At 46.9% G+C, this 26253-nt stretch overlaps 1 protein-coding gene across 9 annotated transcripts in view; it reads right to left on the bottom strand.

The window, feature by feature from the left end:
• Positions 1-26253, bottom strand: part of arhgef4 (Rho guanine nucleotide exchange factor (GEF) 4) — a 70629-nt gene that overhangs the window by 18382 nt on the left and 25994 nt on the right. For 6 of the 9 annotated variants that reach the window (XM_072704318.1, XM_023822295.2, XM_023822294.2 and 3 more), the window contains 3 exons: positions 13586-20827; positions 12613-12954; positions 12183-12312 (listed from right to left, as the gene is read on the bottom strand). In XM_072704318.1, the coding sequence (XP_072560419.1) occupies positions 12183-12312; positions 12613-12954; positions 13586-20827 (7714 nt within the window). Of the gene's footprint in view, positions 1-9104; positions 9543-12182; positions 12313-12612; positions 12955-13585; positions 20828-26253 lie in introns of those variants that run through there. The other 3 variants (XM_023822298.2, XM_023822299.2, XM_072704321.1) reach the window with 3 other exon arrangements.

Here is a 26253-nt window from a genome sequence, read left to right as displayed (position 1 = left end):
TGTATACTTACGGTATGCTCCGCCTTCTCTATCCTATATGAGTCACTTTCTGAGTTTGCTAATTCCCGTGTCCTTATAGCTGTATACTTACGGTAAGCTCCGCCTTCTCTATCCTATATGAGTCACTTTCTGAGTTTGTTAATTCCCGTGTCCTTATAGCTGTATACTTACTGTGAGCTCCGCCTTCTCTATCCTAAATGAGTCACTTTCTGAGTTTGCTAATTCCCGTGTCCTTATAGCTGTATACTTACGGTATGCTCCGCCTTCTCTATCCTATATGAGTCACTTTCTGAGTTTGCTAATTCCCGTGTCCTTATAGCTGTATACTTACGGTATGCTCCGCCTTCTCTATCGTAAATAAGTCACTATTTAGGAACCCATACGGGAGGTCTTTACTGCAGCCACTGAGGTTAAACGCCACACTAAAGGATAATCTGAACCTGCAACCTTTGTGTCAAAGGTCAAAGCCACATGCGCTTTACTAATGTACATGCCAGCCATAAATACAGACCAGGAAATACACAGACATCAATCGATTCCCACTGACTCTACCCCAGGACCCCTACCTCACCCCCCTGTGTGAGAAATAGCATGTAATGCCTAATTTGCAAGTCTCTTTTTTTATTCTGTGCACAGTGGCTATCGAAGGAGCTGTCACAAGACTTTACTAAGAATTAGTGTCTGGCAGTGCTCCCCCCTAGCTCACCACTACCAATGTTATGGGAGTGACAGGACTCGGGGAACGGGGGGGGGGGGGGAACACAGGGGGGTTCAAGGCACCCGTCAGCTAATCTGTGGGCTCCAGACCACCTGCCCCCATTGCCAACTGGGAGGCCGAGAATACTTCGCTTTGTGTCCGCTCCGGCTGAGTGTCTGCCTCAGAAGATGATGAAAACAAACCAGATCTGAGGGTCCGTCCAGATGAGCTAAAATTAGCTGCATCCCTTCCTCTTCAGGCGTGGGGCTTTTCTTCAGGCAGAACTGCACCGCGCCGTCCGTCACCTTGGCTGGCACGGCACGGCCAAACAAAACAGTGGCAAGGAAAACCACAGTGCCCCGAGGGTGAGCCACGGCCCCTCCTTGGCCTCCTGTGGGGTAACTGCGGGCTTGACGTGGCTTACGCACGAGTCCGTCTGCCCTGACGCCTTACATGCTGCCCTGCCCTGATTTTATATTGTTTCTGGACAGGGGAGTATAAAGGGGAGGAGGGGGCTGAAAGCTGATTGGCCCCCGGAGTGCGCCTCCCCTGTCACTCATCGATTCAAAACATATCATTGGCAAATGATAAGGCAGGCCCCTCTGAATGAATTAATGTCAGAAGTTTCACCAATTTTCCGATCTTTGTTGTCATTGTCACTCTGTCAGTAACCTGAGGCGATGATAAAAAAAAAAATCCAGTTTTACTCACTTTCACAGCTGAAATATCTCATGGAATGAATCCAATGGATATCTGCATTTCAGGGTTTGCTGTAAACTAGTTCATACATTCCTACGTTCTTTACTGAAATACAACAGAACCAAGTTGAGATTCTGTGACCACTGGCTGTCCATCCATTTTAGAACGCCATCTGACAAATGCATCCAATTTTTCATCTTCAGTTCCACTTACAATGCATGGGCTCGCTGCAAGTAAACATGCATTTCGGCAATGTCTCCTGTTGCCAGGGATACCCTACCAGCCATCTTGTGCACCAATGCCTCCTTTGATGCGTTTTCATATTTATGCTCTCTTTTATTCAGAGAAGTTTTACATGTTTTCATTTTGCAATCCCTGTTACTGAACCTACTGCCTTCTGGAACATTCCATACCCCCTGTAAACTCTTACACCTTTTTCATTCATCACTAGGTGGAACCAATGGGGATAGCAGAATAGCTCTTAAAAGGTTATGCTCCAGACTAGCAGACAGAGATCCATAAACACTGATTTTACACAGCGCTCCTTACCTACAAACATAAATTGTCTTCATTCATCCCACGAGAGCCCTTCCTGGTTGCTACATCCACATCCCCAACATATCTTAGCACCTGACAGTTTTTCAGGAATGCTTAAGACCCTTATCGATTATTGGTTTCTATAAGTAATGATGACATCAACCTTCATAACTGATGCTAAAGTATATATTCATGTACTGGGATTTGTGTCTCTTTTTTAATTTGCATTGAAGTGTCATAGGTTCAGGACTGAAATATTTCTTGACCCTGGGTCCCTTTGGCATGTGTGAGGGGGGGGGGGGCTTCAGGTAGGATGCCGGGTGACTGTTTCTCTTCTATGTGGCACAGCACCCGGTCTCTTCAGTGAGGTAAATCTGCCAGTCCATGCTATTCTAATGCCCAGTTGCATTCTGGGTAAACTGCCTCTGTTGGGTACATGGGTGGGGAAGGAGAGGGTATGTTGGACCGCTGGTGCTACAGGGAGACAGAAATAGAGTCACCTGCTTTGACAATCGCCGAGGGAGAACCTTAGCTTTCCCCACATTAGTTTGGAATGACCGCGATTGTCCAAGTGATTCCTGCGGCAAGATGGCCAAGGGCAGCCCAAGATGGCCAAGGGCAGCCCAAGATGGCCAAGGGCAGCCCAAGATGGCCAAGGGCAGCCCAAGATGGCCACATGTGCCAAGATGCCCTGTCCATGCCGGTGCCGAACCGATCCTCAAAATGAGGACCCAGGATGGAGAACTAACTTGGGGAGAAAATGCAGATGGTGGAAGGGGTTATTCCAGGTCAAATGAGATAGGGTGGGGTGGGGCAGCCCAAGATGGGGGGCAGTGAGAGGGCGTCTGCAACAGATGACAAAATGGAACATTTCGGCAGGCCAGTGCCCGGTCTGTCCCACACACACGCAGACAAACAGCTAATTGTTTCCCCAGGCTAAATTCGGCCTTAACACAAACACACACGCGACCATACACACGCGTGTCTCAGGACACACAGGGGCCTGTTTGTCTGCCGGTACAGTGGATGGAGAGTGAGTCATATATGTCACAGAAACAGGAATCTACTGAGTGAGAAAGGCTGCTTTGGGCTTTACATACACTCTGTGAAATAGACACCATCGTTATGAGGGGCAATGGCATGTGCCAAGCGAATATCCAATGGATGCCATTTAAAACGTGAAGTATGATACCACTTTGATTTAATTATACCTCACAACAGGTGGCTTTATGCTCCTGGGATGACCCACCCATAAACATCTGCCTGCTCCTGCTTATCCATCAAGTCACTCGTCAGGAGAGGAATTAAGATAGAACACCCAGTAGAATCACTCTCCCTGATTGTGGTTCCAGTTTGCTTTGTTGGACGAGGGAAGGCTCTGTAAATCACCTGGTTGGCCAGAGGGAAGCACATACCAGTGGCTGTTAAAAATAACACCACACTCTTCCTCCTCAGAGTCTTGTTCCTTGAGCAATAACAGAATGAATCCTTGCGCCAGTCTCCCTGCTGGGTTCGGCGGCAGGCAGAGTAACCTCTTGTCATCCCCAGCTGAAGCACCGCAGAGTGAATCGCTTAATCGGAATTGTAAAAATATGCTCAGCTGAATAAATGTTTGGAAAATCCCTATCAGTCTGGCTGAAAGGGTCAGCTGAGAAACTGCATGTAAATATATTATGCAGGAGGCCTTCGTAACATCTGAGTTGCAAATATATATATATATATATATATACACACACACACACACACATACTGATGAATAAACGGGTAAAAAAATTCAGTTTGTATAAAAGGGTCAGCAATGTAACTACATCTTAAACAAACTTTACAACCTCTAGAGCCAGTAAATACGACAATAAAAGAGTTATTAGTATCCACTGAGCACAACAAATTAGCATTTTTTCCCTACAGATAAATTCAGAGAAATGACCCTGTGACGGCCTCACACCTGCTCCTCTGCGAACTTTCTACAGGCCGACCTGACAACCTGCGGTGGAAATAAAACAGGTCTTGCCCCTCCCCCCACCCTGGAGAACTCTGACATTACCGCTGAGGGTGAACCGGCTGCAGATGTCGAGGGTGCGGGGGAGTGCTTGGTGCCCTCGACTGGGGAGGCAAGCAGACATATTACTTACATGTTTGGGTTTAATCGCCTCCCGTGACTAAAGCAGCTCTTTTGGAAATTCATTAATTATCTACAGGTACAATAACAGTTCCACTCCAGGATTTTTGACCTGCAGACACCAGGGGTCACAAGACCACGGTCTTGACCACTGGGGCAGATGCTTGGTGTGCATGGGAAGACAAGCCAAGAGACATAGTCCAGATCCCCTCAATCTCCTGAAAGAACATTCCAGAGGCATAGACTGGATTCTGAATTAGGGTGGTTTGGGGGTGGGGTGGGATTGCAATCTCTGTATTATTTAGGTATCTAATCAAACGGGAACATTCTGTTCCCTACAGCTCCCAAAGCCCCCAAACAAGCTGGACTTGGGGTGTAGGTCTCTATGTAATAGTTCTCATTTCTGACAGACCTTGTATTTGATACAAAAGCACTTAGAATGAGAGCCTAAGGTTGTTTGCAATTTTAAAAAGCTTTTAAAAGCTTTTTTTTTAGCATGACAGGATGTCTGTCTCCTCCACCGCTCTTCTTGGTATACTTAAATAGAGCAAGGGATTGTGGGAAAACCTGCTGTTTTTCTCTCAGTGACCACTTTCATATATTCACAAACTCTTTTCTTTGTCATGCAAAAACGGTCTGTCATGCTGTAAATGGTCAATCACCCAGGAAGCTACTGTGGAACTTGCAAGTTTAGGAAAGTCGAGTGCCTCTTCTGAGGATGACGGCACTTTTCGAGCGAGCCGCTAATTCGGTGTCACACCCGATTAGACTTCCATGAATGCTTAACCAAGCCGATGTGGGCAGAGTTCATATGAACAACTAAATGGACCTGTGCTGATCATCACTGCACCTCTAGGTTGGGGGGGTCCCTCGATTTTGGCCTGTCCTCTCTCTGACTCCCTATAGCCCATTCAACAAGACCTAGTGCCTGATGCGTTCTCCATATATAACAAACCTGAGCACAGAACCAAATTCCATGGGATACGTGTACTTTAACCACAGTAGAGCACTATTCCCTGAGACCATTGGACATTGTGAAGAAGTGTAGCACAAGTCAGCGACCAGGTTCTACTTCACTGGAGGCTTCGACATGACTTCGATCCTCTGGTTCCTGCTGGAAATTGGGCTGCAGAACTAGTAAGAGAAGTTACTTCACTCTCCCCTTCACTCAGGCCCTTCACCATGAAGCTCACATCCTAAATCTCTGCAAGAGTCTCCATTCCACATTTGCTTGGTCGATCCATGATTTGTTAGACAGGTTACAATTCCACCTACTGGTTAATGAGTCAGTTGTTTCAACTTGGGTTCTTTGTTCACAACAACAATACCTCTCATTGTCCATATTACAAAAAGATGTACTATACACATATAAAGGGGCAAAAAAAATCTGCCGTCATCCACCATGCCATGGCTCTACCATGGACCCCCCAAGCCTGCTTGACCCTTGATCCACTCCCCACACACTCGACCCCCCCCCCATTCCATCCAGCAGCTCCCGTCCCGTCCAGCGATTAGCTCCAGCGCTAGCACTCTCAGCATGAATTCGGCACACATGGAGAAACACATCTGTAACCACCCTTGAGGATATTTTAAGACCTTGTCCCCCCCAGGCAAAGGAGGCATTACTCCCACCTTGACCCTTTATCTGGAGCACCATCGAGACTGCCAGTCACCATGGAGACGGAGACGGCGCGGTTCTGAGAGTTTGTAGGGTCCGCGTCATCGCTGGCAACACCGCCTCCCCTGTGCCACACCTTGAGAAGCAAAAGGTGTTGCGGAAGTTGTTTTCGACACCGAATGTGAAAAGAGCGACACAAATTAAACAACAGTCTTTAGTTCTGCTTCAGAAAATCGCGGCATCAGCTTCAAAGCCTCCTACCTCAAACTGGAGATCTGTCTGGATATCTTACCCGAATATCAATTCACATATTGAAAGGCATGCGTTTCAGTCACATATTTTCAAACAACCACAAGGGAAGGCAGTTCTGAGCATCAGATAGCTGATTGGCCCCTAGACTGCCCCGTCCCCTATCACTCAGAGATTCAAATCATATCATTGGCTGGCTACTCTGTATGAATTATGCATGAATATTATCTCTCTTATGCTCCCGACCTTAAAGAAATCCGAGAATCACCCCTGAATGAGCAGCCTCACACATTTTCATTTACACACGGATGCACCATGTAGACGCATGCGAATTGAGTCTCCCGGCCCTGATTGACCCAAAGCTCTGAGCCCATAAGTTCCCAGCCACACTCTAGTTTTGTGAGTCACCAGGATGGAGGGCACACCCCCACGAGAGAAAGCAATAACGACCCTAAAGCAGCAAATGGGAAAGACATCCCGATGAGTCACCAGTGACATGACGATAGACTGATTGGGTGATGGTTGGCAGCAAGGAACCGGGATTCAACACGAAAAAACACCTGAGGAGGAAACTGAACTCCCACCCCCTCCCTAAGGACCTATGAGTGGAGTTATCTAGAATTATCTACACTCGATCCTGCAGCCATGAACCTATAAATCAGCTGCCTACGAACAAGCCAGTGCCTGTAGCGTAGGTATCATTTCTGCCGGGGTAGAATTGTAAGCTTGGTTCTGAGTGTTCAGTGATCTCACTTGCCGGGGGCACCATCCCCCACACTCCCCTCCCTGAGGCCTAGATCAGTGTTTTTGGGGTGCCTATTTAAGGAAGCCGATTGCCAGCCACCTGGCGAGGTTCTGGCACTGTGAGATCTTCCAGGAGAAAGAAGCAGCTCCAGGAACCTAGCAAACGTGGGAAAACATGGAGCGAATTACCTGCCATCTGCTAAACGGGAATGTGTGAACACAAGTGCCGTGTCCTGCGTCCAACCTGCCAGCAGCGCCTGTTCTTGCATGTCAGCCCTACGTCTAAACCAGAGTGGAACCTCAACCTCAACCTCAACCTCATATTTCTGTGTTGCTCTATGGAGGTTTTGCTATACAGTGTTACTGGTACAGCTAAGATTTCAAAACAAATGTTTCTCATCTCTGGAACAGAAGGTCGAGCCTTTGGATAAGTCCTTAGAATTGGCAGTAGCTGTATAATTTCTCCACCAATCAGCGAGCAAGGAAATGGGTCATGTGACGTCACCGGAACCCCTTACATTTAGGTTCCCAAGGCTACACACTAGACCTCTGTTGGAGGAGCCAGCATGTCATATATACAGCACCAAATTCCAAGCGTGCCTTGAGCTGTCTTACGATAACAAGGCCATGTGCGAGGAATTTCAGAACTGTTCCGAGTCTGTGGCTTCTTTCCTAGTATGGACATCTGGGATGTGTGGACGCGAACGCCAGCCAGTGTTTAGGCGATTTTCGTTTTGTATCTTGTATCGTTTTTAGAGAGCATTTGTTTTACTGAAAAGGAGGATAGATCAGCCACTGAGATACAAGACATCCATAATAAGAGTGCAACAAAGACCTTCTTGTTATTCCACACTTGTAAATGCCGTAACAAATCCCATGTTAGCAGCTGGAGTCTGGAACTGTTTATTTCCTTTATTATGTGATATTTTTTACAGCCGTTTTGTTCTCTACTTGTAAGCCATTAATCTTTTCTATAGTTTGTCCCCTTCTGTCATTATATGAACCTTTTTGCTCTGAAACCATTTGCTGCTGATTAACTCAAAAATTCAGCAAAGGACAGCAGGAAAATTTAATGCGGTGGCAAAGTGGGCATTGAGACAATCCATGCGTAAGAACTGCGGGAACCCCTGGATGTTCTTGGACAGGCTCCCCATGGTCCAGGAGTGAGGTCATTCCAGATGATAACGGTCTCCATGCCAGCAATTAATGAGGCCAAGCCAAGATGGAGAGGGAGATGCTGAATGACTACCCAGCTCTGTCTCCATCGTCTCCTACATCAGCCCCCGACTTTCCACAAGGACGAAGAAGTCCATATGACTTCCTGTCAAAGCCGTGCACAGTAGCAAGACTTAACAGCGCTACTATCTCCAAGAACATCTCTCACTACAAATCTCCGTCTATATATAAGTCTGTAAAAACAGGGAAATATAAATGTAAAAACAGCATGAAAAAACATAGTGGACTCCTGAGAATATTAAAAGGTTAACAGGTTCTTTAAAAGGTGACCGACATTCTGGGAAATGAGATATCTACGAAGAGAGAGCAGACTTTAGCAGTATTATGATGCTGGCTTGCAGCACGTTCTCCATGGTGACCAGAGAGGCTGAATGCTGACAATCACACCTGTCTCCGGTTTCTGCGGGGGCCCTTTCTCCACGGATACTGTCCTGAACACCCCCCTCCCGCACCTCCAGCTGCTCTCTCCCCCAACTCTTACACGTAATCCTTGACATTTGCTGGAGCAACCCTCTCGTCACACAACAGCACGGAGCCACCACATTCTCATGCCCCTCGTTTGTCCTTCTGCAAATTGTCACTTTTGCTCTTAAAGGCTCTCTTTCACCTGCCTGATTGGAAGCCCGGCCAGCACTCGCTGCAGAGAGATAGTCAACAACAAAAAGCTCCATTCATCCAACCCGTGGGTGTTTACAGTCACCCAGTCATCTTAGGCACATGGTATAAGGTGCTTAGCAACGACCTTTGGCTCCATCCTGATTCTTTTAGCTAAAAGACCGACTCCTCCACCGGCCAATCAAATACCGGTCACTCCTCAGCCCGATGTACTCCAGCCTAAAGCACAGCGACAAATCTGAGAAAAAGGGGGCGTATTTTCAAATTGTCTGCGCATAAAATGGCAACTTTCTTTAAACGCCCGTCTGTCCGTCAAGCCCGTCAAGCACCGCTTTCCTGAGGAGCAACCTTGACAGCCTCGCTGATGCGGAGAAGAGCAGGATGATCCGGGGCGACAGAGAAACAAACCGAAAGCTCGGCAAATCGAGCGCGGACGGCCGGAGGCGTGAGGGGTTTACCCGCCGTGGATCTGTCAGATTAGCCACAACACGCAACCTGCCAAACATGCCCCCACCCTTATCAACAGGATATGCACCCCCTCCACACCTTCCCAGCCACCCTGTCCCAATACAACAGAGAACCAGCCTTACCTGTAGTGGAATGCAGACTCTCCAGACTCCAGTAATGGGACATGACCCCACGGGCAGCCCCCACCCCTGCCAGGGGCCCCCCAAGGCCGCTGTCTGAGTCGGACCCGGGGGACAGCCCCGAGCTCCCGCTGCTGCTGCTGAAGCTGCCCCCTTCTGCGGCCCCCTGCTGGCTGCGCATGTGGCCGGGGGATGCGGGGCACTCTCGGGCCCGGCTCCCACCAGTGTCGCCTGGCACCGCCGTCTGCTCTGGAGCTGCTGTCTGCCCAGCCGCCGCTGCTGTCTGCTGGCACCCTCCCTTCCTCTCTGCCTCTCTCTCTCGCTCTCTCTGAGACAGGCACGACGCAGGCACCGGTGCCTCTCCTGCACTCGCGCACACACACAGCCACTAGCTGACATCACTGGGGGTCCTCTGAGGGGGGATCCGAGCTTTGTCATGGCATTCAATAGCAGTGACAGAGGTTGCCTGCCTTCCCAGCTGGGACTGAAAAAGAGCCCATTTCTCAAACCCCCTCACTCCACCCCCTTTTTTCCCCTGCTCTTCTCCAAAAGTATGGATTTTAGTGAAACACGGATTACTGGGGAACACGGTCATTGTATTCCGTGAGTGTGAGCTTTAAGGTATAGGCACCCTGTTACACCATCCAGTAGATGTGGCTCAAAAAATTCAAGTTTCTCAAGGAGCCTGTTACCTCATCTAAATTTAACACTGTAAAATCCATTATAAATGACATTATAGCTGTCTGACATTTTACAGGCGGAGCTGACAGAAGTCTACATGGTGCCCATATAATACACACAACACAGGTAGCCTATATAAGTCCTCCTTATCCACGTGTCAGGTGATTTTTACAAGGCCCCTATGCTACAAACATACGCTGCATGCTAATGATGCAAACACAAGGTAGTTGACTGTTTTTTACACAATCCCAGTATGAAAGAACACAGGCTGCAAATTCAGCAAAGTATCCGTCCTTGACAGAAAACAATATATTTAAATGTATTCCATATAACAGTATCTAAAGATTGAAAGCAAGTTTCACCTTTGTGGGTATTACTCACAGAGAAAATATGAAACTTAGGAGAAATCCCTGGCATGCAGACTGGTGATAAGATGGTGCGTCATTCAGTCCAAAAGGCTGAAAGTCATTCACAAGTGCCGACATGGGACCATCACCGGATAAAAACAGCCTTGGCTTTCACACACACCGGAAGCTTCTAGAATGTGGGTCGGGGGGTGCCTGAGATGCATGTGCCATTTGGAAGCAGCATGTTGTTTTTTTTGGAGCATGACAAAAACTTTCCAAAAATGTTCACACATGAAAGGAAACAAAAATAAGAAACCTGGATTATTTGTAGAACATCTTGAGACGTGACATTCAGAAATGCTGGGTGATAGCATGGAGATCCAAAAGAACACAGTCCCTGGGACAGGTGTCGAGATTACCATACAAACGTTGGCACAATGCCGAGAGCGTTCCAGAATGGCAGATTACACAGAGCCTAGATGCGCACTTAATCTGAAGAATGCTAAGTACAAGGTTTTAACACAAAGAAATAGCCAGTCCATCAGCTTGAGGGGCAAATCACAAAAAGCAACAATGGAACACACACGCACACACTGGGGAAGGTTAACTAGCATTTGCTAATCATCAGGGGACAAGCAGCAAACTGAAGACTGCAAAGGCCGCAGGGCACATTGTTTGCAAGCTGGACACACGTCGTGACAGATCCTAGGCCTCTCTCCTTGGAGCTCAGCCTGTATTTGCAAGGGAGCTGGCAACTTGCACTCAAATAAATAGTTGTAACTACACAATAACAGGCAACTGGAATGACGCGGCAGAAACTGCAAATCCTGCTCCGCTCTGTCAGAGTCAGGAATGACTCTTACAGGCTGTTTAGTGGTTCTCGATAAAATCCAGACATCTGGAACTGCAAATATTTCATTCAGATCCTTCCATGCTAGTACATTTAGATTGTGACATGTAGCAAAATTATTATATTGGCATCTTCTGCAGATTTACTTTCTGACATATGATGTGGATTTTTGGCCAAATTCAGACAGCTACGGAGTCTGAGTGCTATAGCTTAACAAAAGCCAGATCAAGATACAGATACTGTGCAGTTATGACATAACACCAGCAATCTCATGAACACTGGAAAAAGCACATTGCAGGTCAGCTGAGATAAATGACCAGTCCAGCTATACCAGAGCAAGATCAAGACCTGTTAATTGAATTGTGGATGGCAGATTTACCGCTGCCCAATGACCTCTCTCATGGAGACTTGATTTCCATCTCTGTGTGTCCGTGATCATGTGAGTCTCGTTTAGCGTTGCGTGTGTCTATGCATGTGCGTGGAAACCCATTTTGTACAGACAAATTTCTGCATGTGCGTACTGTGCCTGTCGGGGTGGGCGTCACCAGTGACCTCAGAAGACCCTTGAAAAACAATGCCATAACTGATACAGCCACTAGGGGGCCCCTTTCAGAAGTTATGATACACACCCAAGCAAACAAAGATAGCTTTTGTGCTCACCCTAGTCCAGACACCACCAGACAATGGTAACTGGGGCCTCTGATGACAGATCAGACATTATAGCTGGCCTGAAAGCTGGCTTTAGACAAAAGCAATCAAGCGCCTAATGATGTCCAACTGGGTATTAGTCATTACAAGCGGCGCTCAAGAATTATACACGTGCAGATTTGCCACATAATGTTGGCATAACAGTGGGTTTTGATGTGCTGCAAAGGAGCCTAAAAACATTTGACGAGAAATGTTGTATTTCAGTCTTCAGGTTCACGACTGGACACGTAATTGAATTAAATCTCCACAGAGACTTAAATCTCTGAGATGCTTTTCCTCCCCAGAGCTCGTTCTTGGCTCAAACCACAGAACTAGCTTTTAGCCGCCCAGAACAGTCATTCCTCAGCTCTGTCCAGAGCAAAAATGGCTCCCTTTCCTTGATATTTATTGCTGCTAAAAAACCAAAGGAACTCATCTGTTTGACATAACCAGACCTAACTGGGAACAAAGAGAGCACCATATGACACTACAGGGAGGCAAGCAGGGGGTACTCACTTGGATAGGAGACACGCCGAGGCCAGCCCAGGCAATCCAGGCCAATGGGGGTACTCTGAGAGAAGTATAGGTCCCTCAGAGGCATGATGGAGAAATCCTGGCCTAAGCTGCTGGACCGGTGTCCTGGGGCCTGTCAAGATGAAGGTACAACTCAGGACTGTGGTTCTTCCTACCACAGGCTTCTCCTTCTCCCTAGGAGATTCTGGAGTTCAGTGCCGACTAACTAAAACAGCTGTTGGGAGCACAGTCAAGAAAAAGCGCCTGTGTTCCTACCAAGCAAGGCTACAGGGCAAAAAGAGAGAGAGACAACGAAGCGGAAGAACGCAAGGCTCAGGGGCAGAAGTAGAGGCAGAGTGGAGGATGAGGAGAATGGAGGGGACCGAGGAGCCCCCCCCCCCCAGCAGCCCCTCTGGTCATTTCTGGGTCTTACTTTCTCCGATTCTTCAGGCCGCCGCCTGGACAGCCTGCACAGGCTACCGCGTGCAGCCAACACAAGCTTTCTCTGGCGGGTCTTCTCTGCCTCGATCCAGAGGTCGTCGGAGCAACGGTGTTGTCCCTTTCCAGCCCTTGGGTTCAGGTTTGTGGCTAGCCCTGCCATGCCTGGCACCCAGAGGGGCACACCCCAGCTGCCCAAATCAGAGAGCGGCCTCTGTCCTGGAGACCGTTGCCGGGGCGACTGCTCCCCCCGCTTCTGCACCCGGAGCGCACTCCCCAGCTCCTGGTGCCTTTTGTCCAATAATTGGTGGGCCATTTTGCCACCTTCCTGTGTGAGCTTTGAGTGCAGATCATAATGGTTAGGAAAATCTATATGAGGTGACTAATATCAGCAAAATTAGCCACTGCTGTTATTTTTATGTTAATTTTATCACAGTAAATGTGGGAAGGTTAAGGCATCTCGATTACTCATGTGCGTTTAATTTGTCAGCTGTGTATGAACAAATGTGGGAATATTTGGTGGCCTACGTCACTGGCATGGGAATTCCCATAGAGGGTGCTGCCTACCCAAGGATATGCAGACACTAAACTGAAAAGTGAAGAATGTTGTGCATAATTAAAACCGGAGAATTTTGAAACAAGATTGTTAAAAATTACAATACGGACAAAAATTCCCAAAACGCTAATTCTGCTGTCTTTGTTGCCCGCATTATAATATTTTCTGTACAAAAAGATCATGGCAGTTTTCTAGTCAGACTAAACATTGAGGTTTTGAGGACCCATGAGAAGGCAGGCCACAATGTATGTATCATTTTCCATTTAAACTCGCTGCGTGTCTTTTGTCCCATAAATAAACTCTTTCAAAGGTAGAATATTCCATCTTTCAAATACACCTGACAACAAGGAATAATGTAATGAATTACTGTCAGAAAATAAGGAGGATTTTCTGCATGTTTGCTCCACCTTACCTCAGTGTCATTGCTGGACAAGGAGGTGGCCAGACTGTCCTGTGACTCGCTGTCCATGACACCATCATCCTGCCTGTAGTCTGTGTCCACTGACTGGGTTGATGCCAGTTGAGCCATCCGGGGCTTGACGGTCTTTGGCCTCCCAGGTGGGTCGCAGAGACCCTCGGCACTGACTCCCTGCCCTAGCGAGATGAGGGATGATGCGACTGACCGTGAAGTGTAGCGGAAGCTCCGACGGTGGGGCCACGGCTTGGGGCTCTGAGGCTTGGGGCTCTGAGGCCTCAGGGGGCCATCCACTCCTTCAAAGGAACCCAAGGACCTGGCCCAGGAGGGTGCATGCTGGTGGACAAGGGTGGTCATTTGGGCGTAATTAGTAGGTGTCAAATGGTTAGAGTTGTCAGGGGAGACTTGGGAGCTGTCTGAGGCTAAACAGATAATGCTGGAGGAAGATAAAGTGAGTCCATTGGAAGGTCCAGATATCCTAAACCCTTCTGACCTTCTCTCATCAGAGATGTCTGATAGCTCTCGTGGTGCGGCCTTTTTGCTCAGTGGATCAGTGTAACACGACACCTGTGAACCTGACCGCAATTTGGCTGAGGAGATTTGTAGACTTAGTCTGTCCCTAGAGCCCCGCTGGATCTGCCTGACACTACCTGCATCAGAGACCGAGAGGGTCCTCTTCAGCATCTCTGTCTCACTACCTTGTCTTTTCTTCCCCCTTAATGTTTCTGTGCTTGCTTCTTCGTTGATGGTCATCGGGCAGTGGACTGCATTCTCCTTGTCTGAGGACTTGGACTCAAACAGACTCGACAGGGATTTGTGTGCCAGAGCTATTCTCATTCGTAGGTTGAGGTTGTCTGTGCTCTTGCTCCTTCTGGGGCTCCGGCTTTCCATTGCTGGGATGGCAACAGAATTTCTGTCACAGGGGTCCTGGAGGGTAGGGTGTCGCAGGCATTGCATGGATGGGATAAAGACTTCTTCGTCAATCCTACTCCTGGTTTCAGAAAATCTCCTCCCGAAACTGCTTCTAGGGGAAACTACATTCTCAAAGACGTCATCATCTGAGTTTTTACCTGACTCCCCTACTTCTCTCAGGTGGTAGGTACTCTGGGATAGATAAGTCTGGTAGAGAGGGGGACACTTTATCCTCTCCATACTCTCATCTTGTGAATTCCCGGCTGCTTGCTCCCCTTTATAGCTCTTGCTCTCCCTTGCAGAGGTTTTTCCCTTCCTGAATGATGGGATCCTATTGAAGAACTTTGAGGCTTTGTTGGCTGTGCTAACCTTCGATGTTTTATTCTTCACTGAATTTTGCAGACTTGAGCTGTTCCCAACATGGGATAAAAGTCCATCTTCTGTTTCTATTTCTCTGCTCGTGTTGAGATTGTCCTGGACCTGGGATGCCATATTGGTAATATAGCAGCTTTTGTTCTCTGCCTTTTCATTGGCTAACAAGGTATTGGCCTCACTGGAGTCCAGAGCAGGGGTAGTATTGGAAGCAGGCAGATGCTGTGTGACTTTGTCAGGTGAGTCTTCCTTGCTGCTCTCAGGTGTGGAGGGCAAACAGACGGTAAGGGGAGGGTGGGTATCAATGTAGCTTGTGGCAATCTTCAAATCCACCAAAGCAGACCCCATAACAGGCATCTGCTGCTCCTCCCTTTCCTTCACACTGGTTTTATCTTCCAACGCGAACAAATTTTCTTGATAATGATCCCATTCTAGAATGGGCTCAAGATTACTGCCTGACAATAAATTTAAATTGCTCTCTGGTTGTTCATACACATCTATCTCTGTCTCATCCAGTAGTGACTGTGAAGAGGAACAATGTTCTGTCTCAGGGACAGTATGATAACCTACTGAATATCTAAGTCTATCGGCCATCTGGTCTTTTCCTATCTTTTCTCTTGTGCCATCAGATATTCCTATAATTTTCGAATGACTCACAAAGGATCTAAGCCCTTTATCCTCATACCTCTCTGGATCCAGGTGTTCATGAAATAAGCCCTTCATTTGGCTGCTCGTAGAGTTATGTGGTTCAAGCTCGGACCCCAAGCTTATCTCATAATTCCTTGGTGCAACTTCCTGTGGGGGAGGGGCCAAGCCATTGGAGGGGGGGTCATCACCAACAGCATCTGTGGTCCTCAACCCAGTTTTCTGTCCACGCCCACCCTGCTCCTCCCCTTCAGAACAGTCACAGTGCTTGAGGTCGTCAACAACCAGTCGCCACTCTGAACCTTGCTGGATCCAGTGGGGCTCATCTTCCAGGTCAGTGGGATTGGTGAAGACCACTACAGAAAGGTTCTCCAGCCAGGGGTGCTGACCAAAAGCTTCCGGCTGACTCTGGAGGCTTTCTGAGGAAACAGCATCAGCCCCCTTGCCTGAAAATGCATCCACAGGTCCGCCGGCATTTCTGTGCTCTGTCTCCTTGGGAACTTGTACCAAAGGGTCGAGAAGATCCGAAGCAGACTTTGTGTTGCTGTTGTACCACTTGGATCCTGCAGGACTTTCCTTAGCACAGTGACTCTCAGAAGTGCGGTTCCATTCCAGCTCCTCAAACTGGGAACTGGTGCCTAATTCAATGTCTGTCCTCCACTCAGGAACTTCATCAAAACCTGAATCACAAGCTCTGGAGATATCCTCACAAGGGGACTCCACATCAGGGGCAAAGTCAGTCTCACAGCTGGACTCCAGTTTATTAGTTCTGATTTGCATTTCAGTTGATGGCTGCCCTGATTTAGACATTACTTCAGAATCATCCACAAAACATTGCTTCACTTTATCCAACTGGGGGTCAGCAGATAATTCAAAATTAATTTCATCCAGGCCAACCGCAGAAATAATGGACTCCTCTTTATTTGTTATACTATGAAATCCAACTGCGTAAGCAGCCTCTCCAAACAGTATTTGCAGGTCTGTGAGGTTCTGAAAGTTTCTATCCAAGTGGTTTTGTGGAACAGAATCAATAATGCCTGCATCCTCTGAAGAGATATGAAACTCTCCCTTTTCATCTCCCGGCAAGGTCTCCGATTTCCATCCGAGGATGTTATCCAGCTGTGAGCCATTTGAGAAAATGACCCCATGGTTGTTGTGGGGGGTGGGCAGGCATTCCTCGATCAGCTCCTCAGTCCCAAACCCATTACAGAAAGGTTGGGCTTCAAAGGCTTCTGTATCAGTAGGTGCGCTATAAAGAGACTGAGTCTGTGAGACATCTTCCTCAATACTAGGAACTTTAGCTGAACATTTACTGGAGTCCAGAAAATCTTCCTTAGTGTCAAATACTTTGTGATTCAGTTGGGTTTCTAAGACATAGTCCTTATCACCATCAAGTATATGTGCATCAGAATATGATTCAGTCTTTAAAACATTACCATCTAGGTGAGTTTCTAAGAGTTTGTCATCAGTACCAGCTAGTAAAGCTGCATCACAGGATGGATCCATTTCAGTCTCTAAACTATCCTTCACAGGACCAGACTGTGTAGAAATACTGGCATGAGAAACAGTTTCCAACACAGTTTCCTCAGTGGTAATCTGTGCACAGGTGTCATTGCAACTTTCTGAAACATCCTTGTTAACATCATCTTTCCAGTCCAAGTCCTGCACTGTTCCTAAAGCATCCTCTTCCATATCAGGCTGTATGTAACTGTTTGCTTCCATCTGGATTTGTAGAACTTTCTCCTCAGTTCTAGACTGTATGCAGCTACTCGGGCCTTCCTGGTCTTCTTCAGTAACACACTGTACGCAGACATTGTCATTGGGTTGAGTTTCTAAGTATGTGTCATCACTAACAGCTAGTATGTCTGTGTCAGAGGATAATTCAGTCTCTATAACATCCTTCTCAGGCCCAGACTGTGCAGCTACAGTGCAGTGGGGAACAGTTTCTATCACAGTTTCCTTAGTGTTAGACTGTGGACAGGCTTCGTTAAGGGACCAACGTTCTAAAACCTCTGTCCTGGTAACATCATTCTCGGTTTCACTGTCTTGGACTTTTTCTAAAACCTTCTCATCGCCAGTTGTTCTGTCTGTCAGGTCGCTTATACCATTTCCCTCGGTCCCAAAAGGCAAATGTGTTCTTACTTGAAACCCACTTTCTGAAACGTCCTCCTTCATCACATCATCCTTGGTGTCAGTGTCCTGTAGTGCCTTGACATTGTCTTTCCTCTGATGCTGAGCATCTGTCTGGTCTTCTGAAAACCAATCCTCAGCGCTGGACTGCACATGGGCATTAACACTAGCCTGGCTTCGTGAAACATCGCTCTCGTTACAAGTCCAACCGTCTCCCGTTGTAGATGATGGTTCAATTGATCTACAGTGGGGCTCCTCAGGACCAGGTATTACTGAGACGTTCACGTTAGGGTGACTATCAGAAACGTCATCCCCGGATTCACAATTTACAGGGCTGTTAACGTGGGACCGATTCTCTAATACAATCCCCTCATTAACACACTGAACTCTGCCGTCAGTCTCTTTCAGTTTTTCTACAACATGCTGCCCAGTATCAGACAGCATATAGTTTGTGCCGATCTGAAATTCTGAAACATCTTCCTCAAAGCAGGATGCCATGTTGCTGTTAGCGAGGGGCAGTTTTGGATGCTTTAGAATCTCGTCTTTAGTAACAGACTGTGAATAGGCACAGAGGGTCTTAAAAAGCTCCTCCTCAGTGCTCAGCTGATTAAAACCTCTAGGGTCCTTCTGATCTTCATCAGCGCTGCACTGGACACAAACATTAATACTGGGTTGGGTTTCTAACAGTTTGTCCTCTATATCTGCTGGCATATATGCATCAGAGCATGGTTCAGTGTCTAAAACATCGTTCTCAGGACCAGACTGTGTAGATACATTAGTGTAGGGGAGAGTTTCTAACACAGTGTCACACTGTGCATAAGTTTTATTATAGGGCCAACTTTCTGAAACATTTCCCTTTGTAACACCCTCCTTAGTTTCAGTGTCCTGGACTATCTCTAAAACCTTCCCCTCATTATCAGGCTGTATATCATTGCTGGTGTCTGTCTGATCACATAAAGCATTTTTCTGAGTCCCAGACTGTGAATATGCTGTTATGTAGACCTGACTTTCTAAAACATCTCCTTCCACAGACAATGACAGCTCCTCTGGACTAGATAATACAGAGACATTCACATTAGGTTGATCGTCTGAAACACTATGCCCACCATCACAGTTTAAACAGATGTTTACGTAGGACTTACTTTCTAAAAGAGCACACTTTGTACCACACTGCACATTGTTGTCTGTGTCTTGCACTGTTCCTAAATCATCTTTCTCCATATCACATTGTATCTTACTGTCTGTGTCCATCTGGGTTGGTAGAACTTTCTCCTCAGTTCTAGACAAAATACAGCTACTAGGGTCATTGTGATCTTCTTGAGCACTACTCTCTACATAGACATTGCAACTGGGTTGAGTTTCTAAGAGTTTATCATCAGTATCAGCTAGTTTATGTGCACTGGAGCATGATTCAGTCTCTAAAATATCCTTCTCAGGACCAGATTGTATAGGAAGAGAAACAATTTCTGATGCAGTTTCCTCAATGTCAGTTGCACAGGTGTCACTGCAGCTTTCTGAAATATCCTCCTTGTTACCATCATCTATTGTGTCCAAGTCCTGCAGTGTTAGTAAAGCATCCTCCACTATATCAGACTGCATGTAACGGTCTGTGTCCGTCTGGGTTAGTAGAACCTTCTCCTCAGTTCTAGACTGAATCCAGATATTAGGGTCATTCTGATCTTCTTCAGTGCTACTTTGTACACAGACACTACCGTTGGGTTGGGTTTCTAAGAGTCTGTAATCAGTACCAGATAGTACGACTGCATCAGAGGATGGTTCAGTCTCTATAACATCCTTCTCAGGCCCAGACTGTGCAGCTGCAGTGCTGTGGGAAAAGGCTTCTAACACAGAGTTCTCAGGGTCAAACTGTGCACAGGTATTAGTATGTGGTTGACTTTCTAAACCATCATTGATTTCAGTGTCTTGGGTTTCTGAAACCTGCTCTTCATTATCAGGCTTTATACCAGTGCTACTCTCTGTCTGGTCAGTTATAACATTTCCCTCAGTCCCAGACTGTAAATGACTCTTTAAGACATCATCCTTGGTGCCAGTGTCCTGCAGTGTTTCTACAACATCGTCTTTACTATTCTCTCGTACGGTTGTCTGATCCACCATAAAAATATGCTCAATGGCAGAGTTCACACAGGCATTAGCAATAGCCTTGTTTTCTAAATCACTTTCCTCATTACCAGCTTGTATACAAGTACCAGGGTCTATCTGATCTTTTAAAAATGCTACCACAGTGTCAGAATCTACAGGGACATTAGTGTTAGACTGTGTTTCCAGAACAGTCTCAACAGTAGGAAGCTGTGTATAAGCACTTGTGCCAAGTTGAAATTCATTGCCAGTCAATATATGGGTATAAATTTCAGTTTGGCAATCCAAGGGATGTTCTTTGTTACGATTCTGGAGGCCAGTGTCAGAGGTCATCCTGGCCTCCCCTGCACTGTGGTCCTCTCCATCATCAGTCAGGCACTCCAGAAGGCCAGAAAGCGGCTGGTGAATCCCTAAGGTGTCCTCTGACAGGTGGTCCTCCTGAGAACCTGAGCAGCTCTGCTGTTGTTCTTCCTCCTCAACATGAACGAGACCACCCGTCCCAGAAAAGGAGACGAATTGGGAAGGCCCTGTTCCGGCAAATTCCTGCAACGGGCACACCTCGGCGTGGGGGAGGGGTTCATGAATGGCACTTATTTCAATGGGTCCACACTCTGAGCCTGTCGTGCTGTACAATGTCTCTGGAACTTGCAAATTTGAAGAGAGAGGAAGTCCAGCTTCCAGAATCAAAGTTCTCTCACTTTTTAAGGCCTCTTGTGTTCCAGAAGGCTCAGCTAACTCCAGAACACCAAACAGCTGGTCACTAGCACACCGCTGTGGTGATGATCGCGAGGAGAGGTCATCGAAAAGGCTGTCCATAGAAGACTCCTCCTTCATGCTTTCCGGAATGGTGTGTCCCTCGTCGGAGCCTCTCTCCCCAGGCTCGCCCTCGTGAAATCCCCGTGCGCCGAGCAGCACGGAGGAGCCCTCGCTGTCCGGGCTGAGGTCTGAGAAGGCGTCGCTGTGACACGACTGTGTGTCGAAGAACTCCTCCGTGGTCTCCTGGCCCAGGTCACTCCACTCGTGAGGCTCCCGCTCCTGTGAGTGTTCAGAGTCATTTGCAGTGTCCTCTGGGGTTTCCGGGGCCTGCACAGGACACACACACACACAAAAATTAAAAATAATGAAAACACATCTGACTTGGACCACATCTTCCCAGTCTATTTATCTTCTCAATCTCATTAAAGGATCTTAATGAATAAAAATTGAAAATAAATAAAAAATCTAAAGCGTCTGGTTGTATCCGAAATTATTCAGTTTTGGGGGTTTAATTGTTGAAACATTCTCAAAAATATGTGAGCAATTAATCACCCCTTTGGCATCCATAGCAATATTTGATGTACCTCCTCAGAATGTTAATCTAAGTAAGTCTCTTCTTGCAAGAAGACTTATCATATGTAAAGGAAGAGACCTTTCCCCTCCAACACATGGACACTGGATCAAAGATGCTATGCATTCTGCACACTTTGGGAAGATACAATATTCTTTTAAGGGGTTATTTCTGATATTCATAATCACTTCCTGCTTTGTTAGTACAAGTACTTAGATTTCGGTTTGTTTGCATTTTTACACTTTATCCATTTATATAACCGACAAAGGAATATGTTTGTGTGCACAACAGGTTTGGCATGATAATTACATCACAGGAATGCGTCCTCTTCCCTGCAAACAGCCCGTCACGCTATCTATCCAGCTTGATAATAGCCCCTTTTCAGCTCTCTGTCTTTCTGTGTATCCACTTCCTGGTAGTACGCACACAAGCACGCGCCCCCAGGATAAAATCACTGTTTAAAAAAGCGTAAGAAGTTACGAGCTTCTCGGGACACGTCTGATTCTGCATTAAGCCTTGCTGAAAGTGTAACAACACACCGATAAGTAAAGAGGGATTTACAGTAGTACCACACCCTCGTAATCTATTCTGGATCATACTCACCATCCAGATACCGGCCACCTTCGTGAGACCACCAGACAGGACCCAGCTGAGTACGATTCCCATGATTCACAGACAGAACCAGCAGTCGATGCCTCCTCTACAGCCAGTCAGCCACCCCACCAGCCACCCCCCCTCCCCAGTCCTTGTGTCTCTCTCTCTCTCTACTGATTCTGAATACATGACAGGCATGGGGGGGAGGGGGGGTCATCCTCAGAAACGGTAGCGAGGCCCCCTGGGTACCTGTCGAGGCTTGCTGCACACACCGTTGCTGTAGGGCTGGGGGAGTGAGGGGAAAAATGGGGAAGACCCATCTCTGGTTTCTCCCGGGCCGGGGCTGGCTAATCCTAAGGATCTGGCCCATCCTTCACATCAGTGAAAGAGGACACTAAGCAGACTGGTTTGACTGGGGGGGGGGGGCGTGATCAGGTGCCCACCCCATCCCTTCTTGCATGGAATAGTCAATATCCCAGAATTCCCTTAAAAACCAATGAGCAACATCGAGAAAACAGACCCAGTTCCTGATCCTTATTGTAATCAAATTTTTGGCACTGGGAGGGAGATTTAAAAAAAAAAGCCTGGAGTGCCACCAGCCAAGAATGGCAGTAAATTGCTCAGAGGGGGCAGTGTGTGGGGCTTGGCAGGTTGCTCCTGCTGGTATCCGTGGGGGGAATGTAAATACGGCCCAGAAATAGGGCCTTGGTGAAAATCCCTGTTTTATGTTTTCAAAATGGTGCTGGAAGTCGTCCCGCCCGAGCCTGCCTACCCTGCAGGCACCTCACTGGGCAGGTCGGGGCTGCAGGTGGCAGCGATGAGCTCAGATACCCAGAAATACATTAAGCGAATGTATCTATCGGCAAGTTTGCATATTCCCGACATTAAGTGAACGAAGGTCCTGACTGATTTCCGCCTAACTACGTGGCAATTATTCCTGGGGTAGGGTGCAACGGATTAGTGGATTTTGCAGTGTATGACTGAGTAGGGGAAAAGAAGCCCATTGTCATATGACAGCTCGCGGCTGCAGGCTGATTCAGAAACAAGGCTCATTTCTCAGTCTTAAGCAAGGCTGAGCACCCCAAACAGCTTAGCAGCTTAAATAGCTTTGCGTTGGTGTCACATTTGGAGCAAGCGAACCAAGTCACTAATGCAGTCAGACAGCTACAGCCTAGTAAGGATCACAGAAAGGGCTGACCTCAGGCCAGAAGGAACGACGCTGTGGTGAGGCCACGCTGTGCTTACTGGGAAAACACTCTACAAAAACGATGCAGGATTATTTTTATGTCCACATACAAAGGGCCCTGGAGGGCCTTTATGCCACGAAGTAGGATCCAGGGCGATTATAAGGTTTACTAAGGGCCATAATATACATAGATCTTTATCATAAGCCAATGATCTATTTTGAATCGGTGAGTGACAGTGGAGGGGGTACTCCAGGAGCCAATTAGCTTTCAGTGCTTCTAAGGCCCCCCCCCCCCCCCCCCCCCCCGCCATGTATATGCCCCTGGGACTTGCTTTCATTTGCATGTACCAACACTGGCAGGGGGCTCCAACGGGCCTCAGGAGTATTGGGACAAACCTGGGGATCTGCATGGATCATATGGAATCTGGTGAATTTGAATTTGAGGCGGGACAAGGGGTGTGTCCGTCAGAGGATGAGAATAAATGAGGCATTGGACAGATGGCATGGGCAGCAGGCTTCAAGCCCCGCCCCCCACAAGCTGAACTTTCAGAACTTTGAAAACAGAACAATATCTATCATACTGACAGACGGGAGCTTCCCCTTCAACAAAAGCCAGCATTACTTAATCAACCGATTTAGAATGAAATCTGATGTAGCGTAACACTCCTTTACATTGATGTCGATTTTTTTTTCTAATGGGAATCCAAGAAAACAGAAAAAGTTGAAAAAGAAATCTATAAGAGTATTACAGCAAAATACTGTAAATGATCCCAAAAAAGTTCTCATTCCGAAGGATCATTCCAGAAATCCAGCCTTAGGCCTAAATCATTGTGATGAAACCAAGAAACTATTTAGACATCACATTGTGTGCAATATTTAAGATTGGTTTGCTTTTGTTGCTTAGCACAATTCCATGAAATGCGGCCAACTAATTTTCATCGGAATTATACCTAGGAAACAAGTAAACAAAGCAGAGTTCTTTCTTGAGTCCCCCCACCGAGAAAAACATCTTAAAACATCAGTCAAGGTTAGTACTGGGATAAATGTTAGTGCCTGCAGGTGTGTTCAAGTCAAAATTACTCAACGACATCTTCTGACAGGCCTGTTTTTATCTGTTAACCAATAGCCCTGCTAGTCCCTATTTTATGTGTCACAGGAGAGGCTAATTCAGTGAATTAGTGTTTGTCCTGTTCGTCAGCATTTCTGGATTGTTTGCTTCTTAGAGGGCAAGGTGTGTCATCCATTCACCAAGCAGAATGTTGGACCAAATGCTTAATTTCTTCCTGTTCGTTTTCTAACATAAGTTGAACTTCATTGATCCCAGGGGGAAATTCTTTTGCATACAGCAGTAAGGTAGGTAAAGTGCAGTAAAACAAGTATATAGTGCAAAAACAAGACAGTGCAAGACTGTACCCATAGTGCAAACAAGGAAACATGGTGCAAATATGTTTGAAAAGTACACAGGGAGTCTATGAGAAACAAAATCACAACAGCTCTCCTTCCAATGTCACCCAAGCCCCACCATCTTGACATTAGGTCATGACAACAGGTAATGAACTCTAACGACAGCTAGGAGCTGGCCAAACCTCCATGCATTATCTTCACATTAATTCTACTCAGACAGCATTCCAAGCACTTGTGGGACAAGCCAAGTGTAAAGAATAACCAGTAGTTTGGAAAACCAACACTAATCCTTCCAGCCTCCTTGAGTCCATACAACTCTTCACACTCACACAATTCTTGAATGATGGGATCATCATCAAGCTCTGTATTCACAGAATTGAACAATGCTAAGGCATCCAACAAAAATGAGGGCTCTTCACCAACATGATCTCATGGCAGGAGTGTGGTGGATTTTGCAGGGCCTGTCCTGATTTTTCAGAATGCTATAACAGAAGGAGGCAAGAGACCTTTTTCTAGTGAGGAGTAAGGTCCTCTGAATGTCCCCACATGGTAATGTTTGTAGACTTTGGAAAACCAAGGTGTCCAAATTGGCATAAGAGAGCTGTAATGTCTTCAGGCCAGTATGGCAAATAGCACTGATCTGTAGGGCTGCTGGGATCTAGGGGGGTACACTGCAGAGATGGGGGCTCCCATGCCATCGGTTTTCTTTTTGAGCTACTCTGAATGCATTCTTCCTGCCTCCAGGCCAAAGAGGACATGAGCCGGCCCTTTTAGCACTATCAACAGGCACGGCTAAAGCATACGGTTTTGATCGCTACACGCAAGCCAAGGGGGATCTGAGCTAGTTCTGGAGTTGTCTGCATGAGCTCATCCCTCGAGGGAAGTCTTCCAGCACGGTGAAGGGGGGAAAACGAAAACACAAGGCAGAGCGGACTGTCGCAACGGTGAGGGTCAGAGGACTGTGTTGGGATGCGGGGCCAAAGGCTGACATCGCTATGCTAACATACACTGCCCCAGAGTTCATCTGTCTTGGCTTCAGATCCACTCCTACTTCCACACTTTTCAGACAGGGATGCACTTAGGACCAACGTGGCACAAGCAAAGTAAATATAGTGCTAGAACCAGCAGACACATGCACAACTGATTTAAAACACACGGCCCTGTTCCAAACAAGATCATGAAAATCAATACTCATCCCAGCATGCAAGGTCCAAACGGTAAATAAAGTACATTGACTCTTGACGCAACTTTCAACAGCTGTTCTGGCACCTCAGTATATCGTATGGAGAATGTCTAACCCCATTATAAAAGCCTAGTAACTCCAAATGAGCAGATGTGACCTGTGTGGGGTCAACTTTCAACAACTCCAAAACTTTAATAGGAGAACAAGTATCTGGTCATGCCAAAGAAGCTAAAGCTAAGTATTCATGTAGCCTACTGAGGCTTCTCAAAGCCATCAATGCATCTACCAGCTGCTTATCCTCCCTGGAGGATCCCATACAGCACAAGATTGGGGGACCCTAGATGGGAAGTCAGTTCATCAAAAGGCACAAACCCACGCCTATGCACCCTGAGTACTTAGAGATGTTAGTTAGCCTGCATGTTTTCAGACTGGGACAGGAACTCTGCATGACACAGGGAGTACATGCGAATGCCACACACAGTGCAGGTAGGACCCACTGAACCTGAAGGGGTAAGATCAACGAGAGCCACGCTTCTCAAAGTTAAGATCATTGACTCCACACGGTTGCTGGGCATGTTGAATGGAAGCTAATTTTGTTTATAATAATCATTTTATAAGTATTTGAAGGCACTGTATTACACGCACTGGGACAAAAACTGATTGTTTGGGTTTTTAAAAGCTTAACTTTCTGAGAAGAAACAATTATATCATCTTGGAAATAGATGGAAAATATAGAAAACAAAATGTGTGCCCTACAAATTGTCAGTGGTTTTCATATTGTCACTTTCTTCTGCTGAAAACAAAAGGAGGGACCT

Source organism: Paramormyrops kingsleyae, chromosome 21 (genome assembly GCF_048594095.1).
Source record: "Paramormyrops kingsleyae isolate MSU_618 chromosome 21, PKINGS_0.4, whole genome shotgun sequence".
Lineage (NCBI taxonomy): Eukaryota > Metazoa > Chordata > Actinopteri > Osteoglossiformes > Mormyridae > Paramormyrops > Paramormyrops kingsleyae.
Note: the sequence above shows the minus strand (reverse complement) of the source record. Positions and strands in the feature narration are given on the sequence as shown.